We start from the raw sequence: 13,247 nt of genomic DNA, 5'->3' as shown, positions 1-13,247 counted from the left end.
GAACCAACCAACCAGGGTTCATAAGGGCTCACAGAGACTTAACTGACAATCACGGAGCCTGTATGGGCCTGACTTAGGCCCTCTGCATATATGTAACGGTGGTGTAGCTTGGTGTTCTTGTGGGACTCCTAACACTGGGGGTGGAAGCTGTCTCTAACTCTTTTGGTAGCTTTTGGGACCCTTTTCCTCCTACTGGGTTGCCTTGTGCAGCCTTAAAATGAGGCGATGTGCCTAATCTTATTGGAACTTGATATGCCTTGTTTGGTTGATATACCTAGGAGGCCTGTTATTTTCTGAAGGGAAACAGAGGTGGAGTGGATCTGAGGGAGAAGGGAGGTGTTCGGGGAGGGACTTGGAGAGCGGAAGGAGGGGAAACTGCAGTCGGGATGTAATATATGAGAGAAGATTAAGTAAAAAATTAAAAAATATTCATTTCCTTTATCAATTGTGTATTCCTTTTTATCACTGAATGGTACTCCAATATATATCAGTGAATACATCAGTTTGTTTTTCCAATTTTAATATTAAGGATGTGTTTATCAAAATGTTGTGGAAGATATACAATTAACCAAATGATCCATGGAACGACCCAAAACCTGAAATCTACTTTACAGAAAAACTGAGAACGTAGGTCAAAGAATTAGAAACATTTAAATAAATTATTTGGGGCATCACGTTTTTTACTAAATACAATCTGTTCTTAACATTTTCCTCTTCAGATTTATCTTCAGGTGGCAGGTACTTATATGTTTTCCTGAAAGATCTCTAAGTGAGGAGACTGAAGTTCTAGCTATAAAATGCATTAACTACCTTATGACTTTAGACAAGTTGTGTGTCTCCAACACCTACTCTGTCCTAGGAAATAAATGACTTGCTACAGGTCAACTACAATATGTCTTCTAGCTCCAAAGCCCTCACACTTTTAGAGCTGCAGCTGCATTCCTGACTGAGCCCAAGAGAGAGAGCTCTTCAGATGGAAACGGAAAGAGTTGCTGCATTGAACAGTCTAACTCCGCACACAATGATCACTAAACTAACAGTTTCCTATGCATACTGTGTTCTCTCTTAATGATGAAGGAAGCTGGGCACAAAGGAATAGGGATAGAAGACATCCGTTTGCCTCTGCTCTGCCAGGTCTACTGATACTCAAGAGGTTAGGCATTTTAAAACAAGACACAAATAGTTCTGGGACGGTATAAACCTAGAGTTGGTTACTTTTGACAAGTTACAGATCCACAGGGATTGTCTGTTAAGATGAACAACCCAGAGGAAAGCATAACTTTTTAAATTAATCTCCTGTGTTTTTCTGGCTCACACCAACATCACAGATAAGACATAGGATGCCTCTAGTGGTTCATTATAGCTCCTCTCTCATTAATTGCCCTCTGCTCTCAAAACGCTTCTCTAGGGGGAAGAGTAATTAACAGAGAGAGCTGAGTTCCTCAGGGGACCTCATTAAATGTATCATAGTTATAAGGTGTTTAATTCATGCAAATGAATTAGTGTTATCAATGAACCCTGCATCGTATGCACACAGAGGAGAGAATCACAAAGTCTAGTCATACCCAGGAGAGCGCTGTATGTCAGTAAAAAGTTAATTCTGGGAGAAGGAAGAAAAGAACCCTGAGATACAGAATTTCAGAAATATTAAGCATGAAAGGATAGAATATTAAATCTTTGTAGTTATTTGAACATGTTGTTTTAGAATAGATTTCTGTCACTGTTCTAAGCTGCTTTTATCCACCTGGTGGAATTGTGTGCAGATCATGATGTTGCTTATACATGTTCAGAGGCTGAGTGCTTTTAGTCCACTGTGTAGAGCAGATGGGAAGGAGGATGGAGCTAGGCTAAGATCTTGAATCTAGGTGAATATTAGTAATAAATATGGATATTGAAAGTCAGAAGGACTCAGTTGTTTGTGTCAAAAGTTTAGGTTAGATTTTGGCTTGCTGAATGACAAGATGTCCTAAGTAAAGAAAATCGAGTTTATCTCTTAGGAAGTCACTAGTTTCGTTTGTGCTCTTGAGTTAGCAGGAATGTTAGTAAGGGGCATTATGGAAAATTTGAGTCAATTAAAATGAATTGTAATATGCTTGCAACTTACTGGTTTTCAGGTGATAAAGTTGCTTTTGTAGCATCTTTCAGAAATTGTAATGGAGTTGCAAATTTGTGGGTCAGCAGTGCGAATTATTCTCTTAGGATTGGGCAGTGCACACGTGTGTGACTACATGCAGGACTGTATCAGGTTAGAGATTTATTTGAAAATAAATAGGGGCTGGGGATGCAGTTCAGTGGCAGAGCATGTGCTTAGCATGAATACAGTCCTGTGTTCAGTTCCAAGCACCAAAATCAAATTAATAAATAACAAAACAAAACAAAGTAAAAACAAAAGGCTTACATGCTTCCTCAAAGTATATATTAATACACAATAGAAATAATGATCAAAGATACAAGTAGTGCCGTTTGAAAAAGAACCAAAAGTTTAAGGATGGAAGTGGAATCTTAGAGAATACCTATGGAAGGAAGAAAAGTAATGGTGAATAAAAGTATATAGTTTTACAAGTTCTGAGTGTTAATATAAAAAACTATTCTCCCTCCAAAGGGACTATCACATAGTTTATTTTGGAGACAAATATGAATGACTGTGGCCTAGGAACACAGAGTTTGGTTACTTTAAACACCATATTTGAAAACAGCAAGTATTTCAACAACTTTTCATAGTAACAGAAGTAGGAAAGAAATAATTAAAGACACTTTAAAAACACATTTGTGGTTCTTGGTCTTGGGTTAATTAGAACGTAGACTCTGGAGGTAGAGAGCCTATATTCTTACCATAAACTGCACCTCCCCGACCTGCCAGAAGACCACATGTCCTGTGCCAAGTCCTCTTTCCAGGTAGGGAGCCCAGATTCTTACCACCAACTCCACCCATCCTCATAGCCTGCTTTCTGGCCTTGATCTTCAAGTAGGGACCCTAGACTCATGCTGCCCACTACATCAATTCCATTGCCACTCCCCAGGCACCCTTCTATAGGTAGGGACTTTAGACTCTCTACCAGTCTACCCAGTCCCACAGCCTGTCCTCTGTTTAGAGATAAGAGTCCTAGGCTTCTGATGTCAACTCTACAAATCTTTGTGGCGGTTTTCTAGACTGCCCTCTCTAGGTAGGGACATTAGACTCACACAGCTAGCTCCATTTGCCCATGCTGCTTAAGAAGTCCTGAGACCCTTTCTCAGCCTTCTTAAGATTAGCTGTGAGAATCTTCTAATTCTACAGAAGATCTGTTCCTGGTCTTAGAAACTCCACCTAGACTGAGCTGAGCAAAAATTACTTCTGACAGCTCATATGAACATCAACACAAAATTGCCCCAAGACTGAACCCTAATTCTCACTCAGCTGATCTATAACTTTACAAGTTGGAGTAACAGAAAATGGAGATCAACAAAGGAAATCCTCATGAAACAAACAACAGACAAGATTCCCATGCCAAAAAATTCTACCAAGGACCTAACTCTAGATGCCTAGGTTTTTGGCCTTGCAAAACATGCATAAGCAAGATAACAGGGTATTGGAAAAAAACCCCAGTATTTTCATAGTAATGTTCCTTGAGAAAAGCAACTTAGATGTTATGCAAAATGATTTCAAAATAGCAATAACAAATATGATGAACTCAGAATATTAATAAATGCCATATTGAAGACTGAAAACAAAATTGAATAAAATAACTAAAAATTCAAGATGTGAAATAGAATTTAATAAAGAGATGGAATCTCTGAAGAAAAACAAAAAAATGAAATGAAACTCAAATAAAAATCTGAGGAATTAAAGTGAAAACTTCAGAGGAAAGCTTCACTAATAGATTGGGTCAAATGGAAGAGAGAATATTAAGTCTTGAAAGCAAGATATAAGAACTGGATTACACAGTAAAATGAAATATAACATCACCAAACACCATGAGAGCATATGAAAACTCTGGTACAGTATAAAAAGACCAATCCTGTGAGTTATAGGTATAGAGGAATAAGAAGAGACCTAGGTCAATCAATAGCCCAGAAAGCATTTTCAATGAAGTCATAGAAGAAAACTTTTCTAATCTACAGAAAGAGATGACTATCAAGGTCTAAGAGGCATTTCAGAAAGCCAAATATACAGGATCAGAAAAGAAGCTCTCCATATTATGTTATAGTCAAAACAATAAATGTACAGAATAAATAAAGATATTGAAAGCTGCAAGGAAGGAAAACAGAATTGCCTATAAAGGTAGGCCTGTCTCACTTTTTCAGTGGAGATCAATGAAAATTGTAAGATCTTGGATTAATGTTCTACAAGTTATTAAAGACTGCAGATGCTGACCCAAGCTATTATACCTGACAAATTATCAATATTAATCCAGGGATAAAGGAAAACTTTCCATGATAAAAATAGATTTAAAGGGCTGGAGAGATGGCTCAGCAGTTAAGAGCACCAGATGCTCTTCCAGAGGACTGGAGTTCAATTCCTAGCACCCACATGGCAGCTCACAACTGTCTATAACTACAGTTCCAGGGGCTCTGATATCTCATGTAGATGTGAATGTAGGCAAAGCACCAATGCACATAAAATAAAAAAACCTTAAAGATAGATTTAAAAATTTATGATCACTATAGAGAATACTGTAGGGAATCCTTAGAACTGAAGACAAGGTTAAACATACCCAAGAAGGCACAAGGAATAAAGAAATAATTCCAGAACATTAAAATAAAAGTGGCCTAATAAAGCACCATAAAACAAAATTTGATGGGAATTAATATACATTATGTAATAATAATTCTTAATATTAATGGTACCAACTTTCCAATAGAAACACAAGCTAATAGATTGGATTAGAAAACAGGTTAATTATTAACAGGATTATCTTTTTTGTCTAAGAAAAATACCTCATAAAAATAAATAGCTCATTTGTTCGAACATGAGACTCTTAATCTCAGGGTTGTGGGTTTGTGCCCCACATTGGCCACCATATGTGGTGGATGTTTCTGTCCTGCCAGAAACTCCAAATACCCAACAGCTGCTTCTCAAATTACCATGTAGAGGCTGATATTAATTATAAATGCTCAGCTGATAGCTCGGGCTTATTACTAACTAGCTCTTACACTTAAATTAACCCATAATTCTTATCTATGTTTAGCTACATGGCTTGGTACCATTTCTCAGTATGGCATTCTTATCTTGCTTCCTCTGTGTCGGCCTGGTGACTTCTGACTCCGCCCTTCCTCTTCCAAGCATTCTTAGTTTGGTTGTCCTGCCTATACTTCCTGCCTGGCTCTTGGCCAATCAGTGTTTTATTAAATCAATTCGAGGAGGACCCAATTCCTATGAAAGAAGCACTATAAGGTATAAGTTATATAGCAGACTGATCTCTGTAAATTGATATTGGGTGATTTCAATACTCTACTCTCACCAATAGGTCATCTAAAAAAAAGTAAACAGAGAAACTCAGGTTAAATGACATCATAAATCAAACATATCAAAGAGATGTCTTCAGACTGTTACATACAAATAGTAAGGAATAAACATTCTTTTTCTTGGAGTTTTCTCCAAAATAGACTACATATTAGGACACAAAGGAAGTCTCAACAAATATAAGAAAACTGAAACTATATCCCACATTCTATCTGACCACAGTGGAATAAAGCTAGATATCAATAGCAACAGAAACCATAGGAAGTGTACTCATGGAAACTAACAACCACAGAACTGACTCATAATCGGGTCAAGGAAGAAATCAAGAAGGAAAATTTAAAAATTCCTACAATTGAATGAAAATGAAACTACAACATACCAAAATGTATGGGAAAAAAATGAAAAGAGTCTTAAGAAGAAAGTTTACAGCACTATATGCTTAGATAAAAGCTGTTAAGATCTCCAATTCATAACTTAATGATGTACCTGAAGGCCTTGTAAAAACAAGAACAAACAATACCAAAAAAATAATAAACAAAAAGTAGATGACAAAGAATCAATGAAACAAAAAGTTGGTTCTTTAAAAAATTTAAGCCTGGAGATGGTGGCACACACCTTTAATCCCAGCACTCAGGAGGCAGAGGCAGGTAGATCTCTGTGAGTTTGAGGCCAGCCTGGTCTACAAAGTGAGTTCCAGGACAGCCAGGGCTACACAGAGAAACTCTGTCTTGCAAAACCTAGGGGGAAAAAATAAAAAGTTTAGCAAGACGGAGAAGCCTTTAGCCAAATTAACTGGAAAAAAAAAGATACCTGGGGCCATTCAATATTTTGAACTAAGAATCTATGCTTCTTTTCAGCTGTAGCTGAAGAACTGGCTATGAGACAAGAACCACTGAAGGGCAACTTTTGCTTTGTGGGGACAGTCAATACTGGCCCACTGGGGCTGAAGCACCAGCTGTGATTAAGAAGAGGCCAGCATCATTAAGACAAAATCTTCTGAGAAGTGTTAGGATCAACACACAAAAGCTATGGTCTAGAAGGAGCCAAGATGTACCTTGTGCTGGCCACTGAACTTGGTAATGTGTAAGAGTTTCCTAGGTGGTATTGTTTTTAAAGGTGTGAAGGGGTTGTGGAGAAGAGTTGAGACATTGTACTATGTGACAAGGTTAGAGTCGCTGAAGAGAGCTCAAGAGAGGCTATTGGCCAAGGTACAGCCCAGTTGTAGCAGAGACCCCAGCATTTTGGAGATGCCACTACCATGGGATGAGCACTAAGGACACAGCAACTGTAGAGCAGAGGTGGCCTGAGCCTAAGAGACAAGCTGTGTCTGCTGCTTAAAGTAGAGCAGGAGAAATGGGGCCCTCTGGACCCCGGAAGACCGTGACACTGAGCTTCACCCTGGTGCAAGTGAGTTTTGCTTTGACTCGGTTGTGACTGTGCCCTCATTCTCCCTCTCCAAGCAAGAAAGTATTTCACTTACTTTTAATTTATTTTATTTAACTTTATTTTATGTGCATGGATAATGAAGATGTCAGATCTCCTGGAACTGGAGTTACAGACGGTTGTGAGCTGCCATGTGGGTGCTGAGAATTGAACCTGGGTCCTCTGGAAATGCAGCCAGTGCTCTTAACAGCTGAGCCATCTCTCCAGTACCCTTAACTAATTTTTGATATTATAGGAGCCCACAGTTGAAAGACTTAAAATTTTTAGAGAGACATTACAATTTTAGAGAGATTTTGGACATTTTAGAGAGATTTTGGATGTTGAAAGAGACTTTGGATGATTTAAAGAGACAGAACTTGAAAGTGTTTGGGTTTTTATAAAGTCACTGGGACTTTTAAAAGTTAGGATGTTCGTTATTGTGATGTCAATATTGACATGACATCTTGGGGGATAAATAGAAAGGAAAGGCCCTCGTATGTTTGTGCGTCAAGTTGATAAGGGCTTGATTGTGAGGCATGGTTTTATGTCAACTTTACACAAAGTAGAGTCATTTGGGAAGGGGGAACTTCAGTTGAAAAAAAAATGCCCCTGTCACTATTCTGTTGCTGTGAATAGACACTATGGCCACAGCAAATCTTAGAAGAGAAAGCATTTAATTGGGGGCTTATTTTATTTTTGTGTATATACTTACTATACAGTATAAGACAAAGTTTCAGCCCCAAGCATCTATTTGAGAGCTTGCTTTTTCTTCATTGCTTCTTCACTGAAGAAACCCCATTCTTCCTTCCATGTAATACAAGGCATTAGCACCCCCTTTCACCATCTTTGCCTATTTCTCCATTTTTCCATTTGTTCAAATTTGTATTTCCTTGGTGTACTGGAACTTGTTTTTCAGAAAACTTGGTATTGCAATAGACTGTGGTGCCTATTCTGTATATGCAAAACTGTGATGCTGTTCCCCCTCTCTCTCCTATTATTTTTACAAGAGGGGTCCCCTTTGGGGGGGTCTTAGTCTCATTAATAAGTTTGTCTCATTTTCTCTCTGGTTCCATGAATGGCTCCACACCAAATGTACCAGCTACCTGGTCATATGATCTCATTGGGTGGGTGGGGGTCTACTTCTGTATTTGACACCCATTGAATGGTACCTGGAAAGTAGATGAGGGATCCTTAAAAGATACCCACATATTAGGTTACGGAAGATGCTAGGTCAGACTTTTCATCTGTTCTTTTTTGGGGATGAGATTAGGGATTCCTAGTTTACCTTGTTTGCATATTGGCCAATGAAGCATATATTTTATGGCATAATAGGCTAGATCATGAAGATTTTGCTCAGTGATATGATTGTCCATGAGTCTCTGAGTGTTGGACATCTACAGTAGCTGACCTCCCTCTGGGGCTGTCTAGGACGGAAGGGGAAAGAAGAGTATGAGTGAATCTATCTGTTATGTACTTGCTTCATGATCCTCGAATGAATTAGACCTCACCAAACATTTAGCATGAAACTCAAACTGCTGCCCTCTGAGACTGCCTTCCCCTTTAACTTCCTTTTGCTTTGAGGTTTTGAATTTTGAAGGGGAGTCTCCTTCCTAGCAGCTGCCCTGCTATTGGCTGTTCTCTGGGGATCATAGCCAGGTGAGGGCAGCAAGAGTGGTGTCTGGCGGTGGCTTCTGTGTTTCTCCCTTGGTTCCCATCCTAGTCTAAGCTCAGACTCAGCAAAGGAACTGAAATCTGGGCCTGTGCTTACCATGAGAATATGAAGGAGGTGGCAAAAGTGACTGTACTCCTGACCTTGGGTGAGTTATTTTTGGACTACAATGAAAGGGGACCTGGGCTTGAGGATGCTAGGCAGGGATCTTCAGTTGGCAGGCAACTGTCCTTTATTCAAGATGTCCGGGAAAGCTTTGTGGTGTTATTTTGTGCTGGTAGTTACTCGGCCTTTATGTGAAGTGTATGTTGGGGGTACTAAAGGTGTTTGGGGTTACCGATCACTCACATCCATGTTAGGGAGGGAGAAAGTAAACTGGTACCACTGTACCTGTGATCCTGGCATCTCTTGAATAAGAGGAAAGGATAGTTTTGTCCTGAAACACAAATGGGAAGTAAATTGGGTACAAGTATATGGTTGGCAGGAAGAGTCAGGGGTAGGTCCATATGAGAAAGAGCCATGGGAACTGCATGGGGGCTTCTAATCATCTTGTCCCAGGACGGGAATGAGGATTCTGTTCACTCCCACAGCCACATGGAGCCTTGCTAAGACCACCCAGCCCCTCTCCATGGACTCCTATGAAGGGCAAGAAGTGAATGTGTCCTGCAGCCACACAAACATCGCTACAAACGAGTACATCTACTGGTACCGGCAGGTCCCCCATCAGGGACCACAGTTTATTATTCAAGGATATAAGGTCCATGCGGCAAATGAAGTGGCGTCTCTGTTTATTTCTGCGGACCGGAAGTTCAGCACTCTGAGCCTGCCCCGGGTTTCCCTGAGAGACACTGCTGTGTACTACTGCATCGTGGCTGACACACAGTGAGATAGCTGTGTCTGCACCTGTGCAACATCCTGTGGCAGGGTGGCAGTCATAGTCTAGAGGGAAGCATAGACCCAGTGCTTTCCAAAGTGCCATGGCATTTTCATTTTTAAAAGGTGTAAGCATACATTCTTATTGTTACCTAACTTTTTTTCATGTCATTTAATTTTAAATAGGCATTTCAGTTAGGTGGTGTAAAATTTAACAATTAAGAGGGCAGGGCCTGGAGAAGTGGCTCAGTGGTTAAGAGCTCTTGTTGCTCTTGCAGAGGACTTTAGCTTCTTACCCAGCATCCACATGGTGGCTCACAGCCATCTGTAACTCTAGTTCCAGGGGATCCAATGCTCTTTTTCTGGCCTCTGCAGGCACCAAGTGTGTGGTCTATATACAGCAAAGCCCTCATACACCTAAAATAAAGAAGTAAGAGAGTGCATAGACTACAGTACTGTTATCCCACAAGAGTCCTGACCACTTGTGGTCTCAGTGAGGGCATGTGTGGTGCTTATGTTCTTCTTCTCAACTAACCCAGAGACTTTAGTTTTGGAGTGTAGATGTGAACACATGTGCACACACAGATATTACACACTTGCTATGCATACAGAGTATGTAAAATACATGCCTCAGTTTTTGAAAGTGTAGCCTGCGTGTGTGTGTGTGTGTGTGTGTGTGTGTGTGTGTGTGTGTGTGTGTGTGTGTGTGTTTTTCTATGTATAGCTCTGGCTGTCCTGGAACCTGCTTTGTAGACCAAGCTGGCCTCAAATTCACAGAGATCTGCCTGCCCCTGCCTCCCAAGCGCAGAGATTAAAAGTGTGCCCCACCACTGTCCGGCTTTGTTAACATTTTCCTAAGCAGGAGTGAGCAGTTTACAAAAAGTTGAGCAGAGCCTGGGGACTGAATGTCTAGGATATAGCCAGGCATCACAAATTTAGAATAGGACACGGGTTTAGGTTTTGTTACTGCTTTGAGTATATTATAGGTGAACACACAATCTCAGGTGTGTGTGTGTGTGTGTGTGTGTGTGTGTGTGTGTGTGTGTGTTTATAAAATGCTTCATAAAAACACAGAATAGGGCCTGGAGAGATGGCTCAGGGATTGAGTATTTGCTGCTGCAACACTTGGGAGAGTAGGCCCTGCACTTTGCCTGGGCAGCACAATAGAACCAATCTTGTTGGCAGAGGTATGGGTGAGCCAGCCCCGAAGTTTTAAGCACTGGAGAGCTGTCCCTATTACTCATTGGCATGGGTGGTGGAGATATGTCCCCCACCTCCGCCCATCAACACCTGAAGCAGGTGGGAGAGCTGGCCTTAAAGTCATAAGAAGGGGAGAGCTAGCCCTGCCCCTCATCTGTTGCAGCACTCGGGAGAGTGTCCCTATGCCATGCCTGGGCAACACAGTAGAGCTGGCCCTGAAGGTGTAGGTGTGGGAGATCCCACCCTCAGGATGTGAAAGCAGGAGAACCTACCCTGCCGTTGCTCATCACTGCAAGGGATGAACTCGCCCAGGCAATGCAGGAGAGTTCACCCTGAGAGCTGGTGGGCAGACAAAACCTGCAACTACCAGGCCCAGAACCAGAATTATGAGTTGGCCCACCCTAACATTCACCCCATCTGTGGTCTTCTGGAGCACATGAAGGCACTGGTCCTGCAGACCCAAAGCTGCATGATTTCCACAACATAGAGCTACAGCCGAATATCCAAGAGGAGTCCCAGTGAGGGCCCAGCATCGATGGTGTAGCAGAAACCAGAGGCTTGGAACCAGACCAATGACTCTTTGCAGTGAACACTTGCAAGTAAAGATACATTGTCAAAAGGCTTTACTGTGTGACTTACTGTGTCATACTACAGCTTCCATGATGAGATTCCCCCCCCCCTTTTCCTTTTTTCTCTGAAATTTTATTGGGAGAGGGCGGAGATGCAAGAGCAGAAGGCAGGATATACAGGGATGGGAAATGAATGGGATCAATATTGCATGATGTGAAAGACACAAAGAATAAATTAAAAGAGAGTTAAAAAAAGAGTACTTGCTGCTCTTCCAGAGGCTCCAAGTTCAATTTCCAGAACTCACATGGTGGCTCACAACGACCTGTAACTCCAGTTCCAGGGATCTGACACTCTTTTTTAGCGTCAGAGGGCCCTAGTCACACACATACATACATACATACATACATACATACATACATACATACATACATACATACACACATACATACACACATACATACACACAGATATACATGCATAGATACACACACATACATAGATACACACATATATGCACAGATATATACATAATAATACATATATAAACATACAAAATATATACATAAAGGGAAAACACTCATTCACATAAAATAAAAATAAATAAAAAATCAGAGTACATGACTAATTTTTTTTGTTTTTTATATAATTTTTAAATTAAAACCTTTTTCTTTTCTTTTACATACCAAGCCCTGTTCCCCCTCCCTCCTCTTTTTTTTGCTCCCCCCACATACCCCATCCCACCCCCATCCCCTCCTCATAGAGGGTAAGGCCTCCCTTGGGTAGTCAACACAGGCTCTTATACCATATTGGGGATGGACCTAGCCCCTCCCCGCTGCATCAAGGTTGAGTAAGGCATCTCACCATAGGGAATGGAGTCTAAAAAGCCAGTTCATGTACCCAGGATAAGTCCTGGTCCCATTGCCAGAGGCCCCACAAACACATCAAGCCATGCAACTTTTACCTACATTCAGAGGGCCTAGTTTGGACCTATGCAGGCTCCCCATCTGTCAGTCCAGAGTCCATGAGCTCCCACTAGCTTGGGTCAGCTATTTCTGTGGTTTTTCCCATCATGATCCTGACCAGCCCCCCTTGCTCTTTACAATCCTTCCTCCCTCTCTTCAATTGATCTCCAGGATCTTGGTCAAGTGCTTGGCTGTGGGTTTCTGCATCTGCTTCCATCAGTCACAGGATGTAGGTTCTAAGATGACAATTAGAATAAACAATAATATGAGTGCAGGGATAGGCTAGTTCAACAATCATCTCCACCACTGCTATGAGCCTTAGCTGGGGACAATCTTGTGGGTTCCTGGGGTTTTCTCTAGCTGCAGATTTCTCCCCATCCCCTTAACAGTACACTCTGTCCAGATATCTCTTTCATTGTTCTCCCTCCCTGTCTCTCCCCCATGTTCTCACCTCCCATCCCCCCATGCCCTCCCCTCTATCCCCCCCTCTCAGATTACCCAGAGATCTTAATCCTTTCTTCTTCCCAGGGCGATCTATGTGTGTCCCTCTTAGTGTCTTTCTCTTTACCTAGCTTCTCTGGGGTTGTGGATTGTAGCCTGGTTATCCTTTGCTTTGTATCTAACATTCACTTATGAGTGAGTACATACCATGTTTGTCTTTCTGGGTCTGGGTTACCTCACTCAGGATGATTTTTTCTAGTTTCATTCATTTGCCTACAAATATCATGATGACGTGTTTTACCGCTGCGTAATACTCCATTGTGTAAATGTACCACATTTTCTTTATCCATTCTTCTGTTGAAGGGTATCTAGATTGTTTCCATGTTCTGGTAATTACAAATAATGCTGCCATGAACATGGTTGAGCAAATGTTGTTGAATGTATTCTTGCACTGGCGTCTACCCATCTCTTCCTCCAATTGGTGCAAATGGTGTCTGTGTCTTAGGGAGCCACTCTTGGTCCAATTGGCACTGTCAGTGTTTGTGTCTCAGGAAGCTGCTGGGGTCTCCAGTGGGTAGTGGGTTTGAGGGACAGAGTGGGGCTTGTAGATTGCAGGGTCCAATAGGGGGTTGTGATGGGAACACCTGCCCTCAGGATTCTTGCCCTG

The 13,247-nt window shown here is 41.4% G+C and overlaps 1 gene segment (V, D, J or C); it reads left to right on the top strand.

The window, feature by feature from the left end:
* Positions 1-8,530: 8,530 nt before the first annotated feature.
* LOC114682284 lies at positions 8,531-9,420 on the top strand. The segment is given in 2 exon segments: positions 8,531-8,682; positions 9,125-9,420. Coding segments are annotated over 2 exon segments (336 nt in total).
* The last annotated feature ends 3,827 nt before the right edge of the window (positions 9,421-13,247 follow it).

Source organism: Peromyscus leucopus, chromosome 9 (genome assembly GCF_004664715.2).
Source record: "Peromyscus leucopus breed LL Stock chromosome 9, UCI_PerLeu_2.1, whole genome shotgun sequence".
In the NCBI taxonomy this organism is placed as follows: Eukaryota; Metazoa; Chordata; class Mammalia; order Rodentia; family Cricetidae; genus Peromyscus; species Peromyscus leucopus.
This window is presented reverse-complemented; position numbering and strand designations above follow the sequence as displayed.